Here is a 14,664-nt window from a genome sequence, read left to right as displayed (position 1 = left end):
GGGCGCGGCGGGCCCCGCGCTGGCCTTCAGCGAGGACGTGCTGACCGTGTTCGGCGCCAACCGCAGTCTGTCGGCCGCGCAGCTGGAGCGCCTGCTGAAGCAGCTGGGGCGCGCTCCCGCCCTGGGCGCCTTGCAGCCCGGACAGCTGCACTTCAACCAGGTAAGCCCGGCGGCCCCCGCCCCCCAGCCAGGGGCTCAGGAGACCTGGGGAGGGAGTGCCCAGAGACGCGGCGTTCCAAGAGAGGCGCCTCCTGCCCAGCACCAGCTTCTGGGGTGAAAGCGCTGGGCGCTGGTGGGGCTGGGCAGCCAGGAGTGGCAGTTTCAGACAGAGCTGACAGGTCAGACACAATAAACTTTATGGAAAAGTTGAGGAAGTAGCAGAGGGCCGAAGTCGCCTAGGAGGTGCTGGGGCAGGACGGCAAGCTTGCGCCTGGGAGGGAGCCGCCACTGGCCAGGGAGCAGCAGGCAGCCTGTGCACGGAGGGGAAACCCCGCACTGGCCGGCAACCTCCACTGGGCTTTTGGTCAGGTCAGGTGAGGTGTTTGAGTCCAATATCCACCAGCAATAAAAATGCACACACTGTATTGCGTAGGCGTCTGGTCATACCTAGGCTTGAGCGGTGCGCGGAATTTCAAACAGGTGGAATTTGCAGATTCTGACTCGCTTCCCCATAGAGACTGTGCGGTTGGAAGGTCTTGAAACTGGGAGGCAGGAGAGCTCTTTCTGCCCACTGGAGTCTGTTGCGAATGTGCAGCGGGCCAAGCCTGCCCTCCCGTCCTTCCGCTGTTAAAGTAAAACTCAGCTAAGCAGGGCCCCGGCTGTCCCTCGGCCTGAGATACCGAGGGGACCAGCGCGCCCTGCCGCAGTTTCCATCTCGCTTCACGCTTCCGGGCCATGGGCCATGCAGGTTTGTGTCACAGAAAGTTTTTGTGTTCCGCGATGTTTGGCAGATGCGGCCGTCGCAGTCCGCTCTTGAAGTTTCGCACTCACTAAACGCAGCTGACTTTGGATTGGAGTAGGGAAGCGTTCATCAGATAAGTTCCTTGCGATAACCTTAGATAAGTTGGTATCGTTGTTGCAGGTATCTCAGTTTACTTAAAATATTTGAGCTGAGGAAGTGGGGGGGGGGGCTGTTCCCCTGGAGGGCTCTGTGCTCCACCTCTGCTCCTTCTGGCCTCGGATTGCTCTTGGCTTAGTGGCTGAGAGATGACTGCTGGCCAAACGAAAGGCCCACGTGTTACCTTAGCATTTTAGAAAGTCAAACAGAGCAATCGCTTCTGCAGGGTTTTCTGCCTTGTTGCAACCTCTGCTTTTCAAGGAGGGGAAACAGCTGAGCTGACTAGTGCTTCTGGGGGGGGCGGGTGGCGGTCATGTGCTTGCAAGGCAGCTTAGGGTGGTTGTATCTCTAGCCCACACATTGTTTAGACTCAAATTATCTCTTTATCCTGCAGTATCTGGAGGTGCTGATGAAAGATACAAGGAGACAGGACCCCCAATCACTCCTTAGCAAAGACACTAGAAAACACGCCTAGATTATGTGCGAAGGTTGGTTACGTTTATGAGTGATATGGCTCCCGGTTTATGAGTGTGCAGGACGCCTCAATAGGCAAATTACAGGTATGTTGGTACCTCCCTGCTGCTCAGGTTTGCACCCTTGACTGCACTCATTATGACTCTGTGGGCATCAAAAAGAGACAGGGAGAAGCCCATAATTACTTTGATACAAAAGGATGCCAAGAAAAATTCATCTCTTCATCAGGCCTAACAAACATCTATTTGATGTTCTAAAAAGTCCTCATGAAAGCAGCAGTCATCACTTAACTGATGACAAATGAATTGCCCTTCCAGAAGGACCTATTCATTTGCTGGCATTCATATCTGCTTCTGCAGGAAATGATCAATTAGGAGCAATATTCAGGCCATAAATGTCTTCATACCTTAAAGAATGCAATTTCAGTTTCCTCAGCTGCAAGAAGGAGGAGCTGGAAAGAGGCCGAGAAGCAGAATTTGTTTCTATGGGCCAGGGGGGTTTACTGACTCTTCAACAAACCTGCTGAGAACTGGGGCGCCCCTCCGGATGGCAGCTGCATGCTGACTTGGCCGGCTGCCGGTACGGCCTGCGACGCTAGAGCATGCCGGGTAACTTGGGAGGTTTTCTGTAGAATTTCCTTAAGTGCCATGAAATTAACTTGTCGTTTAGGGAGACCACAGTGTCCTGTGTTCAACTGGTGACAATAGAACAATTGAGTTTTGTTTCTTATGGTTACCAAGGCGACAAGAACAGGTAAAGTCTTGTAGCCACTGGGCCTGGGTGTAGTCTGACCTCTCTTGGGGAGCCCAGCTGTGGGATACCCCTGGTTGGCGCCTGTTATTTTCTCTTCCTTCTTTTTTTTTTTTCCAAAATATTTATTTATTGATGCATACAGAACTGGGGTACAGGCCAGAGGGGTAGGGGCGACGAGAGGAGTCACCAGAGACAGAGCGGGGAGCAGAACAGGCCGGCTGTCTTAAGTGCACTGCTGAGGGGAGCAGCGGGCGGGTCAGGGGAGGTCTGCCGCGCCCTGTGGGTCAGCTCCCGGGCCAGGATCAGACTCGCACTGAAGTGGCTGTGGCCAGCTTGCAGTGCTGCGTCCCAACCCGTTGCGCCACCAGGGAGGGCCTTCTCTTCCTTCTTAAATCCACTTTACCTCCAGGTGCTTCTGTGCAGTCACCTAGACAGCTTGATGAAAAGAAAGCTCCTGTTTGTCCAGATGATTGCATTAGCTTCTGGAAATGTGTCCTTTCAGATGAATGGTCTCCCAGGTAGTCCTGTGGGGGGTGGGGGGCAGGAGGCTCCCTCTTCAGTTCCTGCTCAGTCTTTCGAAGGAGGCGCCCGGAGCCCCTCTGCAAAGATCAGGGGTGCCACCCAGTCAGGGCGCTGGCTCTCAGGCCCTGCCCTGCCCGCTGACCACCGCTCCCTGCCCTTGGCACTGCCCATAACTCACCTGCAGTTGGGTTGGCGCCGGTCTTCCCCAGCTTCCGTCCTTTCCCTGGCAAATCCTGCCATGGCCCTGGAGGCTTGGGGACCCACTAAACTCCAGAAAACTGTCCCAGCTCCCCAGCCAGGATGGGCTTGCTGATTGCCCCCATTTTTGATTCCTGAAATGTTTTTATTTATTTATTCGTACAGAACTGGGGTACAGGCCAGAGATGTGGAAGGTGAGAGGCTTCACCAGAGACAGAGCGGGGAGCAGGACAGGCAGATGGACGAAGTCCACTGCTGAGGGGAGCAGCGGGCGGGTCAGGAGAGGGCTGCCCACCATGTGGGTCACCTCCGGGGCAGGCGGGGATCGAACGCGTGCGGACATGGCTTAAGCTTCTCAGTGCTGTGCAGTAACCCGCTGCGCCCCCAGGGAGGGCCCCTGAAATGGTTTGTAAAGTAGCCGCAGCTGACCGTGTGTTCAGCATACGTGGCGAGTCGGCTCTCCGTCCGTCAGCGCGGCCACTCGGAAGCTCAGTTCTTATCCCGTCACTCTCCTTGCTCACCCTCAGGATGGCTTCAGGTTGACCTCAGGCATGTCGCTGTGGCTCCAGAGCCCTCTGTACCTGGCGCTGCCCTCCGGCGTGGCCACGGCCAGCTGGCTCTGCCGCTGCTCGTCCCGCAGGTGCCTGCACAGGCGTCACTGGCAGCCTGTCCCCACCGGCGGCGGGCAGGCGCCCTCCACGTCACCCTGTACCTGTCAGGGCCTGGGCACGTCATCTCAGTGTCCACAGTGTCCACGCAGGAAGGCGGCCTCCCTGCCCCCACAGTCCTAACAGCCTGAACTCAGGGGGCTAGCGTTGCCTCCCGTCCACGGCTCCTGTAGTCCCCGCTGCGTCAGGTGTATCCACCTGGAACGCTGGGGTTGCAGGGAGGAAGGTGACAGGGCCTCACGCACTTAGCCTCTTTCTGGGGGAGAGCTGGCGCTTGCGGTGAGCTGTAACGCCAGCGGCGCGCTTGGCGTGCTCCCTTGAGCGGAAGGAGTGGAGGGCGCTGCAGGGCCTGCGGCACAGAGAGGCTCCCGGCCAGCACAGCGCGGCCGGAGGGTGCGGCGTGCCCTGCACGTGCTTTCCGAGCTGGCCTCCTGCTGCAGAGGCCTTTTCGCTGTCAGGCATCCGCCTTCACTCGCTCCCGCTCCCGGCTGTGATTCCCACAGCGCCCCTCCCAGCGCCCCTCCCAGCGCCCCTGGGCGTGATGAAGCGGGGGCTGTGGAACACGCAGGAGGGCTGTGTGCGTGCACGCGTGTGCGTGTGTGCGCGTGGTGGCTGCACACGTGGTAGCGTGGCCTGCGGTCATCGTGGCCCTCTCCCCAGGGTCGCTGGGGCAGCGGTGGGTGAGCAGAGGGGTGCTGGGGAGCCCTGACCGCGGCGTGGTGTGCGGAGGGAGAGCGCACTTCTGCTCTATCCTGGCCTGTGCATCCTGAGACGCCGCGGTGAACGGAGGGAGGCCGGGACACGGACACACAGGCGCGCCCCACGCCCCTGCAGACCTCGGCCGCTCGCTACTCAGTGGACAGCGTCAGCTTTGTTTCCAGGAGGCTTCGGGGAATGAGGCACACTCATACTCCCCTGCCTGTGGTGGCGAGAGCTTAGTTTGCCTGCGCGCCAGGGTCGCGCGGTCCTTGTGGGAAGGGGCCCTACTTCCTCTCCATTGCCGGCTCCCCGACTGACACCCCTGCTCCGGCCACAGGAGGCACATGGCCCTTTTGGACGTGACATAACGTCGCCATCTCTGGGATGTGTCGGCTTGCGCTACTGGGCGTGACTTGTAGCCACTCTCAGTGTGCTGGCATCTTCCACCCCAAGCAGCCCTGTGGTAAACCCGATATCGGCTTCAGAATGGGGTCCAGGAGTCGAAGGACTTGACCGGGGCCACGCAGTGAGAGGCGGGCCCAGGCTGCGCTCTGCTCCGTGCTGTAGCAGGGGCCTTGAACTGTAGTCTCGAAAATCCCAGGGCAGCTCTGAGCTCTGACTTTGGGGTGTGGGAGTCTCGACATCAGCCGTGCGTGCAGGCCCACCACTGGGCCACGGAGCCAAGACAGACCGCCGAGAGGGCCCGGTCCTCAGGGCTCAGTCTGGTGTGGAATGAGGTGGGCACTCGTGAAGTGGACACGGACATTAGGAGCCGGGAGCGCCGTGGCGGGCTGAAGGCCCCTCTGAGCCGCCCCGCGCGGGAGCTGGGCTCCGTCCTCCGTCCTGCAGGGCTCTGCCTCTCTGGTTTGGTTTTCAAATACTTACTGGTTGAGCCAGACCTGTCCATCTGATTTATCACAAGCTGGGGTTCCCTGAGGATTATATGAATCGTCTGCCAGAGAGTTAAATTTTCTTTCAAACAACATGTAAATACTTTCATAAAGCTAGAAATGAATCAGTGAGATTGAAGCCACCAGGAAGCAAACATTCAGAGAATTGTGGCTCACTTTGGTGAGTCATTAGAAGAACCTTCCCTTCATTATTCAGGTAAGTTCCTTCCCGAAACAAGCGCGAGTCGTTCCACCTTCTTTCTTTCCGTCACTGTTTTTTTTTTTTTTTTAAAGAAAGGCTACGTGCCCTTTTGCAGTATTCTCTGCTCTTAAGATCTGAACCAGTATTTATTTCTTCAGTGTTTTAGCTCAATGTGCAAGACGGTATTTGCGCGATCTGGACATTGTCACAGATTTCATCTTACTTTGAAAACAGCATGTCATTTTTATTGAGACTGACAGCGGATCTTTTTCGCAGAGAAAGTCTTCTGGGCTCCCTCATTTTTCCAGGTCAGGGCTCCACAGCTTTGGGGGGACAGGTGTGCTGCCACCCCCGCTGTCTTGGCTGGAGGGGCTCCGAGTGGCCAGGGCTCTGCCTGCTGTGAGAGCCGCCCACTGCAGGCTGCCAGTGCCGGGCACGGCCCATCCCCCCGCCATGCCTGTGAGGTAGGCGCGGGCCGAGGGGGTACGGGTGTGGGGTGAGGTGGCCGGGCCAGCAGGGCCTCTGCGGGAACCCCGGGCTGCTGGGGGGAGTCCGCCTTGCCCTTGGGGTCAGCCCTGGGTTCTCTGGCTGTGCAGCAGGGACGGGGCGGGAGGGCCCGCCGCCATCTCCCTGCCTGCCCAGGGTGGGTTGCGGGAGATTTGCCAAGCAAGAGCCTCCTCTTCACAAAACCCAGCGCTTTTCAAGTGTAAGGGCTTTCCTCCACTTCAGGTATGCTTGAATCCTCTGGGCTACCCGTTCCCTTTAGCGGCAGTAGGGGTGGTGAGCGTGGCAGGAGTGTGAGCGGGACACGCGGCTGACCCGAGGACTGACGCGCCGGGAGGAGCGAGGCGGTCCCCGGTGCCGGCCGCTAATCAGGTTTGCCCCTCTCTCTGCTCCAGTGAAGGGGCTGCACAGACTCCCACGTGCAAGCAGGTCGTGTTGGGTCGCTCACAGTGCCGTTTACTCGTTTAGTTTTGCATAAAACTTAGGTGCAGCCAGAGGTGCAGCGCAGGAGCGGACTCCCCCGAGACCGAGTGGGGGCAGAACAGGCGGATCCCCTGAAATCCACTGCTGAGGGGGCAGCGGGGAGACAGGAGAGGCCTGCTGCGCCCTGGGGTCCCTCCCCGGCCGACCAGCAACTGAGGCTACAGGGTGACAGTGCCGAGACTTAACGCCGAGGCCACCAGGGAGGCCCCAGCACCCCTTATTTACTTAAAAAAAAAAAAGTTAAAATCTGGCTCAGCTAAGACACTAGTTTTGGAGTCTTCCTACCCCCAACCCCATGTAAGAACAGATTCCTCTTTGTGATTGAAACTAATCTATTCTCAAACTATTCCACATCGTCTGCTTCAGTTGCCAGACAGGGCTGGCGAGTCTGGAGATTTCCTGACAAGCAGCGCAGCTCTCGGGGTGCCACCGCTGGGGTGACGTGGTCTGGGCCCCAGCAAACCTGCAGGATGGGGGCCTTGTTTAACTTGGTTCTGTCTCCCTCCAAAGATCCTGTGTTGTTTTTCTTGGCCTGATGCTCGAGGAGAACAAAAGAGAAAAATCTGTGACTCCAGATCAAAGGTTTAGCCTGGAAAGCAGTATGAGGCTTTCCAAATCCAAATACGGTTAACACCGGCCATTTCCCCCTATCACCGGCTCGATGGCGGAGGCGGACAGGTCAGGGCGCTCTGGTCCGCGTCCTGAGGTTCTCCTGCCGCGACCCCACTTCACATGCGACCCAGGGTCCTCCTGGATTCCCCAGCGAGCTGGCAGCCCTGACGGACCGGGTCCCTCGTGGGCTGGGGAGCACAGCCCCTCGGGCCCTCCTTCCCTGGGGCAGGAGCCCTTCCTGCTTGCTCACTCACCCAGGCGTTTCACGGTCACTCTGCATTGTAATGGCCTCAGCCCTTGAAAAACAAGACAGTGCCTGGCTGTGCGCACGCCCCCAGGGCTCCTGAGCTCCGGCACTGCCCGACCTGGGATGGCCCAGGGGCCGCACAGCCTTGCCGCCTCGGGGAGCCCCAGCTGCACAAACACAGGGCGCGGGCGCAGAGTGCTGTGGGGCCCTGACTTTGGTGTGGCTTCTGGGGTGACTGTCTTAGAAAGGCATGAGCTGCCCGCCTCTGCCCCTCACCCGGCACTGGGGGTGACCCCTCAGCCGGCAGCCCGTGCCATAGGCAGCTGGAGACGCGCGTCTCTGTCCCCTGGGGCTGTGGCCATTTCCTTCCCTCGGGAGGACTCCTGAGGCTGACACAGACCTGACTGGCCAGTACTTTTGTCCTAATTCAGCCCTGCTGAAGCAGCGTGCTTGGAACCGTAGCTGGGCTTCAGTGTGCAGGCTTGAAACTCAGATTCCCTCAGGCCCTCTCTGGGCGCTTAGGCTGGCAGGGTCCCGGGTGTCAGCGGGGATGCAGGCGCTGGGGAGCCTCCCAGGTCTGTGGAGCGCAGTGATGGCAGGCAAACCCCAGCTTCAGGCGGCGGGGAGCGGTGGTCAGAGGCTGAATCGAGCTGGGTGGCCGATGCTGCTGCTGCCGGCACGTGCTGGCCACACGGATTTTCTAGGAGCAGGAGCCTCAGAACTGAGTGTACATAGCCGTCTCGGCCCTGACATGGGGCGGAAGATGTTGCAGCGCGTCCTGGGCCTGTCCAGCAGGGAGGAAGGCCCCGGGCCTGTGCCTGCGCTGTGCTGGGGTTCCCTGGATACCACCCGGCCCTTCCGAACCCCACGGGGCAGGTGGACTCTCACCAGGCCGCACCGGTGTCTGTCCTGCAGCTCAGGAGGGACAGAGCGAAGCCCCCGGTGACTGGAGCTCACGCGTCAGCCCTCCTGACCTGGCTCCTCTGGCCGGGACCCCCACGCCATGGGGTATTGCCCACGGCTGGCTGGCTGTTTCCCAGTAGCCCCTGTGTGCGTCCAGCTGGGGCCCAGCCAGGCTGTGAAGCTGATGGAAACCACACTCATTTCCAGGCCCTGCCCTGCTGGGGGGAGCAGACACCCGTTGCTCCCGGGCCTCCGTGGCCGCTGTCTCGGTGTCACCGGGGCTGGCCCCAAAACTTGACCTGAGTCCCCCCAGCACGAGCTGTTTTCAACTTTCAACCTTACCGTTAGTTATTTCTGACTCCTTACCTCTGGTAAAGCGGTGCGTAAGAGGATCAGGACAGACCCGTTTCCACAGAAAACTGAGGCAGAACGAAGTCACTCGGCAGAAGTCGCCGACTTTGCCTGGCACAGCAGGCACGCGGCGTCGGTCCTGGTTCCTGTCCTTTGTGCCGGGCATGGGCGGTGGCTCGGGGGACCACGGTCTTTGGTGGAACTGTGGACTCTCCTCTGCCTCCCTCGGCCTCCCTCCGCCGCGGGCCGGCGCTGTCCGCTCTCGTCCCTGACATGACAGGACATCCCGGAGTCACCAATGCGGCGGGCCCTTCCCAGCCAGGGCCGCCCCCGCTCGGGCTGGCCAGACGCGCCTGCTCCTTGCTGCGAGGCCGCGCGTTTCCTACTCTCCGGCCGCTGCTTTGCGATTCCAGTTTCTTCTGCTCGCCTCGGGTGCGGGGTCCTCAGAGTTCAGTCTCAAGCGCCCCTTCTTTAGATTCTGCGCCGTCCCTGCACTCACGCCCGACAGGCACCTGCCTGCGCACGTTTCTGGACGGGCGGCCGGCTTCAGATTTCTCGCTCGGGGTGTGGCCGCGCACTGATCCAACTCTCTCCTCACCTACTTGGTGGGCCCCAGCCCCCCAAAAGGACTCATCGGGCCCCTCTTCCTCCAGCGACACCTCTGGCTATCCCGTTCTGCGGCCCCGGGGCCCAGCGTCGCTGGTGCTCGCTTGACTAAGCCGCCACTGTCGTTCTCAGCCCCCATCGCTCTCGCCCCCGGCCAGGCGCCCTCAGCCCTGTGACAAGCGCTTGAAAGTGTCACTCGACTTCCCTGTTGTCATGGGCGTTTTCAATTACGGAACGTCGAGAAATTAGAAATCTCTAATGTCTTAAAGGTAAGTAAACACGAACCAGCTCACCGCGGTTAATGAGAAGTGACCGTGCTCTCGAGACGGCAGCAAGGAGCGTGGCGCTGCCCTGCCCGCGGGCTGCTGCAAGCCCTCAGGGAAGGCTGGCGCCCCCGGTGCTTCTGCCGTTTAGGGGAGGCGCCCCCTTACTGCCTTGGGCTGTCCCTTCCTGCCTGCCCGCTTCCCCGCTTGCACCCCTTCAGTGCCGCCCCAGACCTTTATGGCTCATCAGAATTTGTTGAATCAGGAAAAGGCTTTTTGCCTGGTGCTTATCCTTGATATTGCTGAAGAGAAGCAGAGCCCAACTGGGGTTCAGGGTGATGCAAACAGATTTTATTCGAGGGTGATCACGTGGGGGCCTCCGTACAGAACAGCCTGAGGCTGAGCTCAGTGGCGCCCCTTTCTGGGAGGGGACACTAAGACCCTGAGAGGGCCCCTGAACCACAGCCTGGATTCGCTCCACACGCCTGTCACACACCTAGGGTGACAGTTCACTTGTCAGTCAGCACCACGAGAGACTCACAGGATGCCTCGGAGCGGACCGCACGCTGCAATAGCGCTGCGATGTCCCTGCCAGGGGCTGCCGTCCATGGCAGGAACCGAGACCCCAGGGGGAACTGTGGACGAGGAAGGCTCGTGGGGGAGACTGGGTTGGGAGCAAGGAGCAGGCTGGGGGGCGAGGGCCTTCGGCTGCCCAGACCTCACAGGCCCCTGGCCACATAGCCCAGGCCACCGGCGTCTGCCTGGGGCGAGGAGTCCAGTGGCTGCTGTGGGGAGAGGGGGCTCCTGCTCGTGGGCCCAGCGGGGTTCGGTCAAAACCGGGCAGCGCTGGCCCTGCGGGACCCGGGCGAGGTCCCGGCCTAGAAGACAGTGGCGCCCAATTGGCGTCCACTCAGCAGAGCGTCTGCCCCCTCGTCCCGGCTGTGCGGCCTCAGACCTGCTAACCCCGGGCAGGGCCCATACCTCAATGGTGTCACATGGGAGGAAGGACCCCCCACCGGTCCTCGCTGCACCCCAACCCTCCCACAGAGGTCCTGCAGAGAGGCCAACACCCTGGGGTCAGCTCAGCACTGGCGAAAGCCTGGCGGGAAGGGGGCAGGGCCAAGGCCCTGAGGGTTTTCTGGGCACAGCGGGTCCCCTGAGGTCTGCGCCTTAACCCCTGGGTTTCGGAGACGGGCGTCGGCCCTGGGGCCCCCGGAACAGCTCTCCTTCCCCACCGGGGGTAGGGTTTAGTGAGAGTCTGAACCCTGCCAGGGCACCTGCCTGCCCGGAAGTCGCCTCCCACCCCCGCTCGGAGGCCACCCCAAACCTGAGGGCGGCACGGGCGGAAACGCCTGCCTTTATCTGGATGCCCCACTCCTCTCGGCACCGCTGGCTTCAGAGGGGCCCTCGCTGGGCCCGCCATGCGGCCAGGGCTGCGGTGTTTGTTTTGGAGGCGAAGGGGCCTGTGCTTCCTCCGCCCGCTGCCCTCGCCGCCCAGCCGGGGGCTCATCCTGTTTGTCCTGCCTGGTTACCCGCGGCCTCCCTCTACCTCGGCTCACTGTGTTTCGCGCTCAGATCTTAAAAATCAAAGCGCAGCAAGAGGAGGCCGCTGACAGCCGCCTGGGCTGCGCGTGGGACAGGCCGCCCGTCCCCTGAGTGTCTCCTCTGCGAGCGCCTCTCGCAGGCCAGGCTGGAGCTCTGCCCTCCGGCCTCCTCCTGTGCTCTCGGCAGACCGGCCCTGGCCACCATCACAGTGTCCTTCCCCATGAGCCTGCTGACCTGGTTCCCGGGCAATAGCCAGGACATCCTGCTGCAGCCCCTGCCTCTCGCCCTCCACATCCACTGACCCTGATGCCCAACTCAGTGGGGCAGTGGCAGCCCAGGCCTCCTTAAAGGCACCACTTCTCAGCCCGGAGGGCGGTTCACAGTGCAAACAACTGTTAGGCTGTGACGGCACAGGCATGTGAGACGTGGCCCCAGCGGGCCCCTGCACCTGCAGCCACCTCTCCCGCACCGGCTGCTGACTGCCTGTGGCCAGTGCACATCCTGACCCTGTGGCCTACAACTTGGGCCCGGAAAGAACTGCTCACTAATCACCAGGGTCTTGGGGCGCTGATTCCAGGCAGGCCCCCACGCTCTCTGTCCCCGCCCCTCCTGTCTTGTATAGGGGGGAACGTGAAGTCCAAGCAGCCAAGCCTTCCCGGCGGGGAAACAGTCCCCTGTGTTCCTGCGGCTGCGGCCGTCAGCCTGCGACCCCAGCAGGTGCAGCCCTGCTGCCCGGCTTCTGGGGGAAGGACCACACCAGCCTCTCCCCCCTTCGCCTGGGAAGCTGCTTCCCCTGCAGGAGTTCATGTCCCCATGGCGGCCACAGGAGGCCCCCGGCCCGCATGGAGTGCTGTGCCCCTCCTCAGGGGCAGGGGCCACGGGCCCGTCAGGAACCACAGACAGCACGGGCTGAGTGAGGAGCAGCTCTGGGTGTGTGGAGATGTGGAAAACGCACGTCCTTTCACGGGCGTCGCCGTCTTCGCTCTTGATATCTGCAGGGTGTGTGGATGGTGCTTCCTCGCCTCTGTCATCTGTGAGGCCTCCTCACATCAGAATCTTCCCTTTTAAGTTGCACTGTTGTGTGAAGGAGTTACAGCCCCCACCGTGAGTGTGAACCACCGTCAGCCCTCAGGCCTCAGCGTCCTTCCAGGGCACCGGGCTGCCCAGAGGGGCGGCTGGGACCTGCTCACCACTCTGGGGGCTGGAGCGGTGCCCAGCGGCAGGTGGCAGGCCTGCTGAGGGCAGTCAGGACCCCACACAGCAGGGAGGGGCAGGGAGGGGTGGGGAGGAGCAAGCAGGCCCACCTCCATGGCCCAGTCAACTCCATCACCCCCAAAGCCCCCTCTCCAAGTTATGTCACACTGGGGTTGGGCCTCAGTTTTGAGACTCACAGCTCAGTCTGTGGCGAGGTTTTACTCCTGACTGGAGCAGCTGAAGCGTCTCCTCACTTGCTCTTCTGAGAGACCGGCCGTCCTGATATCTGAGTGGATGGGTCCTTTTTGCATTCTGCAACTCCTCAGGCCTTTATTACTGCCAGCGGTCCGTTTAATTTCCTTTACACGCTTCTTAATACTGCAAGTATGCAGAAGGTAGCTTATAGTTAAAATATGCTCAAGAGTAAAATGCTGCCGTTGAAGGTACTTTTAAGGAGAATTTCTTGCAGACTCTGGTCCTCATGAGTGGTTAGTTTCTAAAGAGCCCAGCGCTGCTTTCACAACTTTACATAATATGGGAAAGTTATTGAGAACAGTACTTATTTTCGCACACAACCACGCTGGCTAAAGACAGGTCTTAAACCAATTCCTATCTATTACTGCCGTATGTTGGAAGATTATTACTCTCTAGAAGGATGGCTGACCCCTAAACCAGAGGAGGGTATAGGACCCTTTCAGGGGATTATCTGCAAGAAGTGCTCAGAGACCAACTCAAACAGTCGCTCACACCAAAGAAAGACAGCAAGGGCTTGAGAATATATTATAGAATCATCTTGAAGCCTTTGTTGGATGCTGGCAGTCCACCGTTAGTATTTAAATTCTTTGGAAATTTCCTCCACCGGGTCTCACCTTTCTGGCTGCTGCGGCCACATTGTTGATGAGTTTTAGTGACTTTTCAGGTTTACAGAGGTGAGAACTGGGCCTCCCTCGGGTTCTCAGGCGGCCTCGGTGCCCCACTGAGGCACGTGTTTCTTGAGTCTCTTTGCTGGCCCGCGCTTCCGGGCCACCCCGCACACATTTACTAGCGCCTTCCATTCCAGTGTTTATCCGCGGAAGAGATCTTTGCCCTGCACGGCTTCTCCAACGACACCCAGATCACCAGCTCCGACTTCCCTGCCGTCTGCCCAGCCGTCGTACAGCAGCTGAACTTCCACCCCTGCCAGGTCCGGGCCCCCCACAAGACGAAACCGAGTCTCTCGGAAGGTATGCCGGGCCTGCCGCCTGTGTGAGCCGTGGGCTCGTCTGAAGGGAGGTGGCCTGCTTCTCCACTGGCGCTGCAGTTAATCCCTTTTTGGAAAATAGTTCTATCCTGCAAGCATTTAGAATGGATGCACTTAGAGTTCATTTAAGCCTCCTAAGTTAAGTTTTTCTGTCTGTGGAGTCAAAATTACCCTTGCTACCGCCTCAAACTTGGTAAAACTCAGCTCTCGATTTTCAGCAATGTTGTAGGCGGTGCATAGGACACGCCACACACTCTATTTAGCGCATGACAGGCCTGTTAATTTCCATTAGCGTGTGCTTGTCGTGTTATCGCCAAGTTTACTTAATACATAAGACATCAAATTATTTTTAAAATCAGGTGCAGGTGTGTCTGTAATTGCCAGTAGCAGGATAAGAGAACTGGTATCTCTAGGTGAAACCTTGAGGGCCTGAGTCAGCGCTGTTGCGCTGCGGTGCCATAGGGCTGCATGGTAAAGGAATACTTTACTGCCAGGAGAGTCTTGGACGCGAGACAGCAAGAATAAGTTTGTCGTGCAGTACATGAGGCGCATGGAAGCCTCCTGGGGTGGGGTCCGCTGGCTAGCGACGCGCAGTTCCTCGGCTGACCTCGCTGGGCCCTCGGCGTCCACCTGTCCATGTGGCTATTTTTATTCTCCCCTTGATGTGTTTGTTCATTCAATAAATGTTCCTTGAGTGACACGCTCACACAGGCACCGCGTGCTTACACCTGCGCGGCCCTGTGAGTTCCCGTGTTGTGACCCTGCAGGTGAGCTGTGTCCCTGGGAACATGGCAACATGTCTGCTGGGCACGTGGGAAGTGGCGGTCAGAGGCCCCTCCCGCACACTGTCCTTCCAGCTCCGTGTGGGGCCCTGGGCGCACCCAAGGTCTGTTGGCACCTCCCCTCATGACACCCCACCTTCCTGGTCCCCACCTGTTTGGCTTGTGCAGTTGCTGTTGTTTCTCAGGCAGCCCCTCTGGGACAGGCAGCCGGGCAGCCTTAGCTGCGGTCGAGGACACGTGTGTCCTCCTTCTGTGACGCTCTCAGCCCCAGGATCCCACTGCAGAGGCTCCTGTTTGGGGCTGCGGGGCTCCACCCCTCCGCTCACCCCTCAGTGCTCCCTGCAAGGGGCCCTGAGCTGGGGGGGGGGGTTCTCCCCCGGAGGCGCCTGCAGTGGACTGATTATGACCAGCTCCCTGGTCACCTTCGGGCGCCCCACGCCACCCTCCCCACCCCCACGCCCAGACCTTTTC

At 59.9% G+C, this 14,664-nt stretch overlaps 1 protein-coding gene across 1 annotated transcript in view; it reads left to right on the top strand.

Annotated features, from left to right (window-relative positions):
- Nucleotide 1: 1 nt before the first annotated feature.
- The window catches only part of SLC39A8 (solute carrier family 39 (zinc transporter), member 8), a gene marked incomplete at its 5' end in the record, with an annotated part of 33,056 nt that continues 18,393 nt past the window's right edge, over nt 2-14,664 (top strand). Inside the window, 2 exons of the mRNA XM_004686452.2 lie at nt 2-160; nt 13,232-13,394. Of these exons, the coding sequence (XP_004686509.1) occupies nt 2-160; nt 13,232-13,394 (322 nt within the window). The remainder of the gene's footprint in view (nt 161-13,231; nt 13,395-14,664) is intronic.

Source organism: Condylura cristata, unplaced genomic scaffold, assembly GCF_000260355.1.
Source record: "Condylura cristata isolate star-nosed mole 26May11 unplaced genomic scaffold, ConCri1.0 scaffold00021, whole genome shotgun sequence".
In the NCBI taxonomy this organism is placed as follows: Eukaryota; Metazoa; Chordata; class Mammalia; order Eulipotyphla; family Talpidae; genus Condylura; species Condylura cristata.
This window is presented reverse-complemented; position numbering and strand designations above follow the sequence as displayed.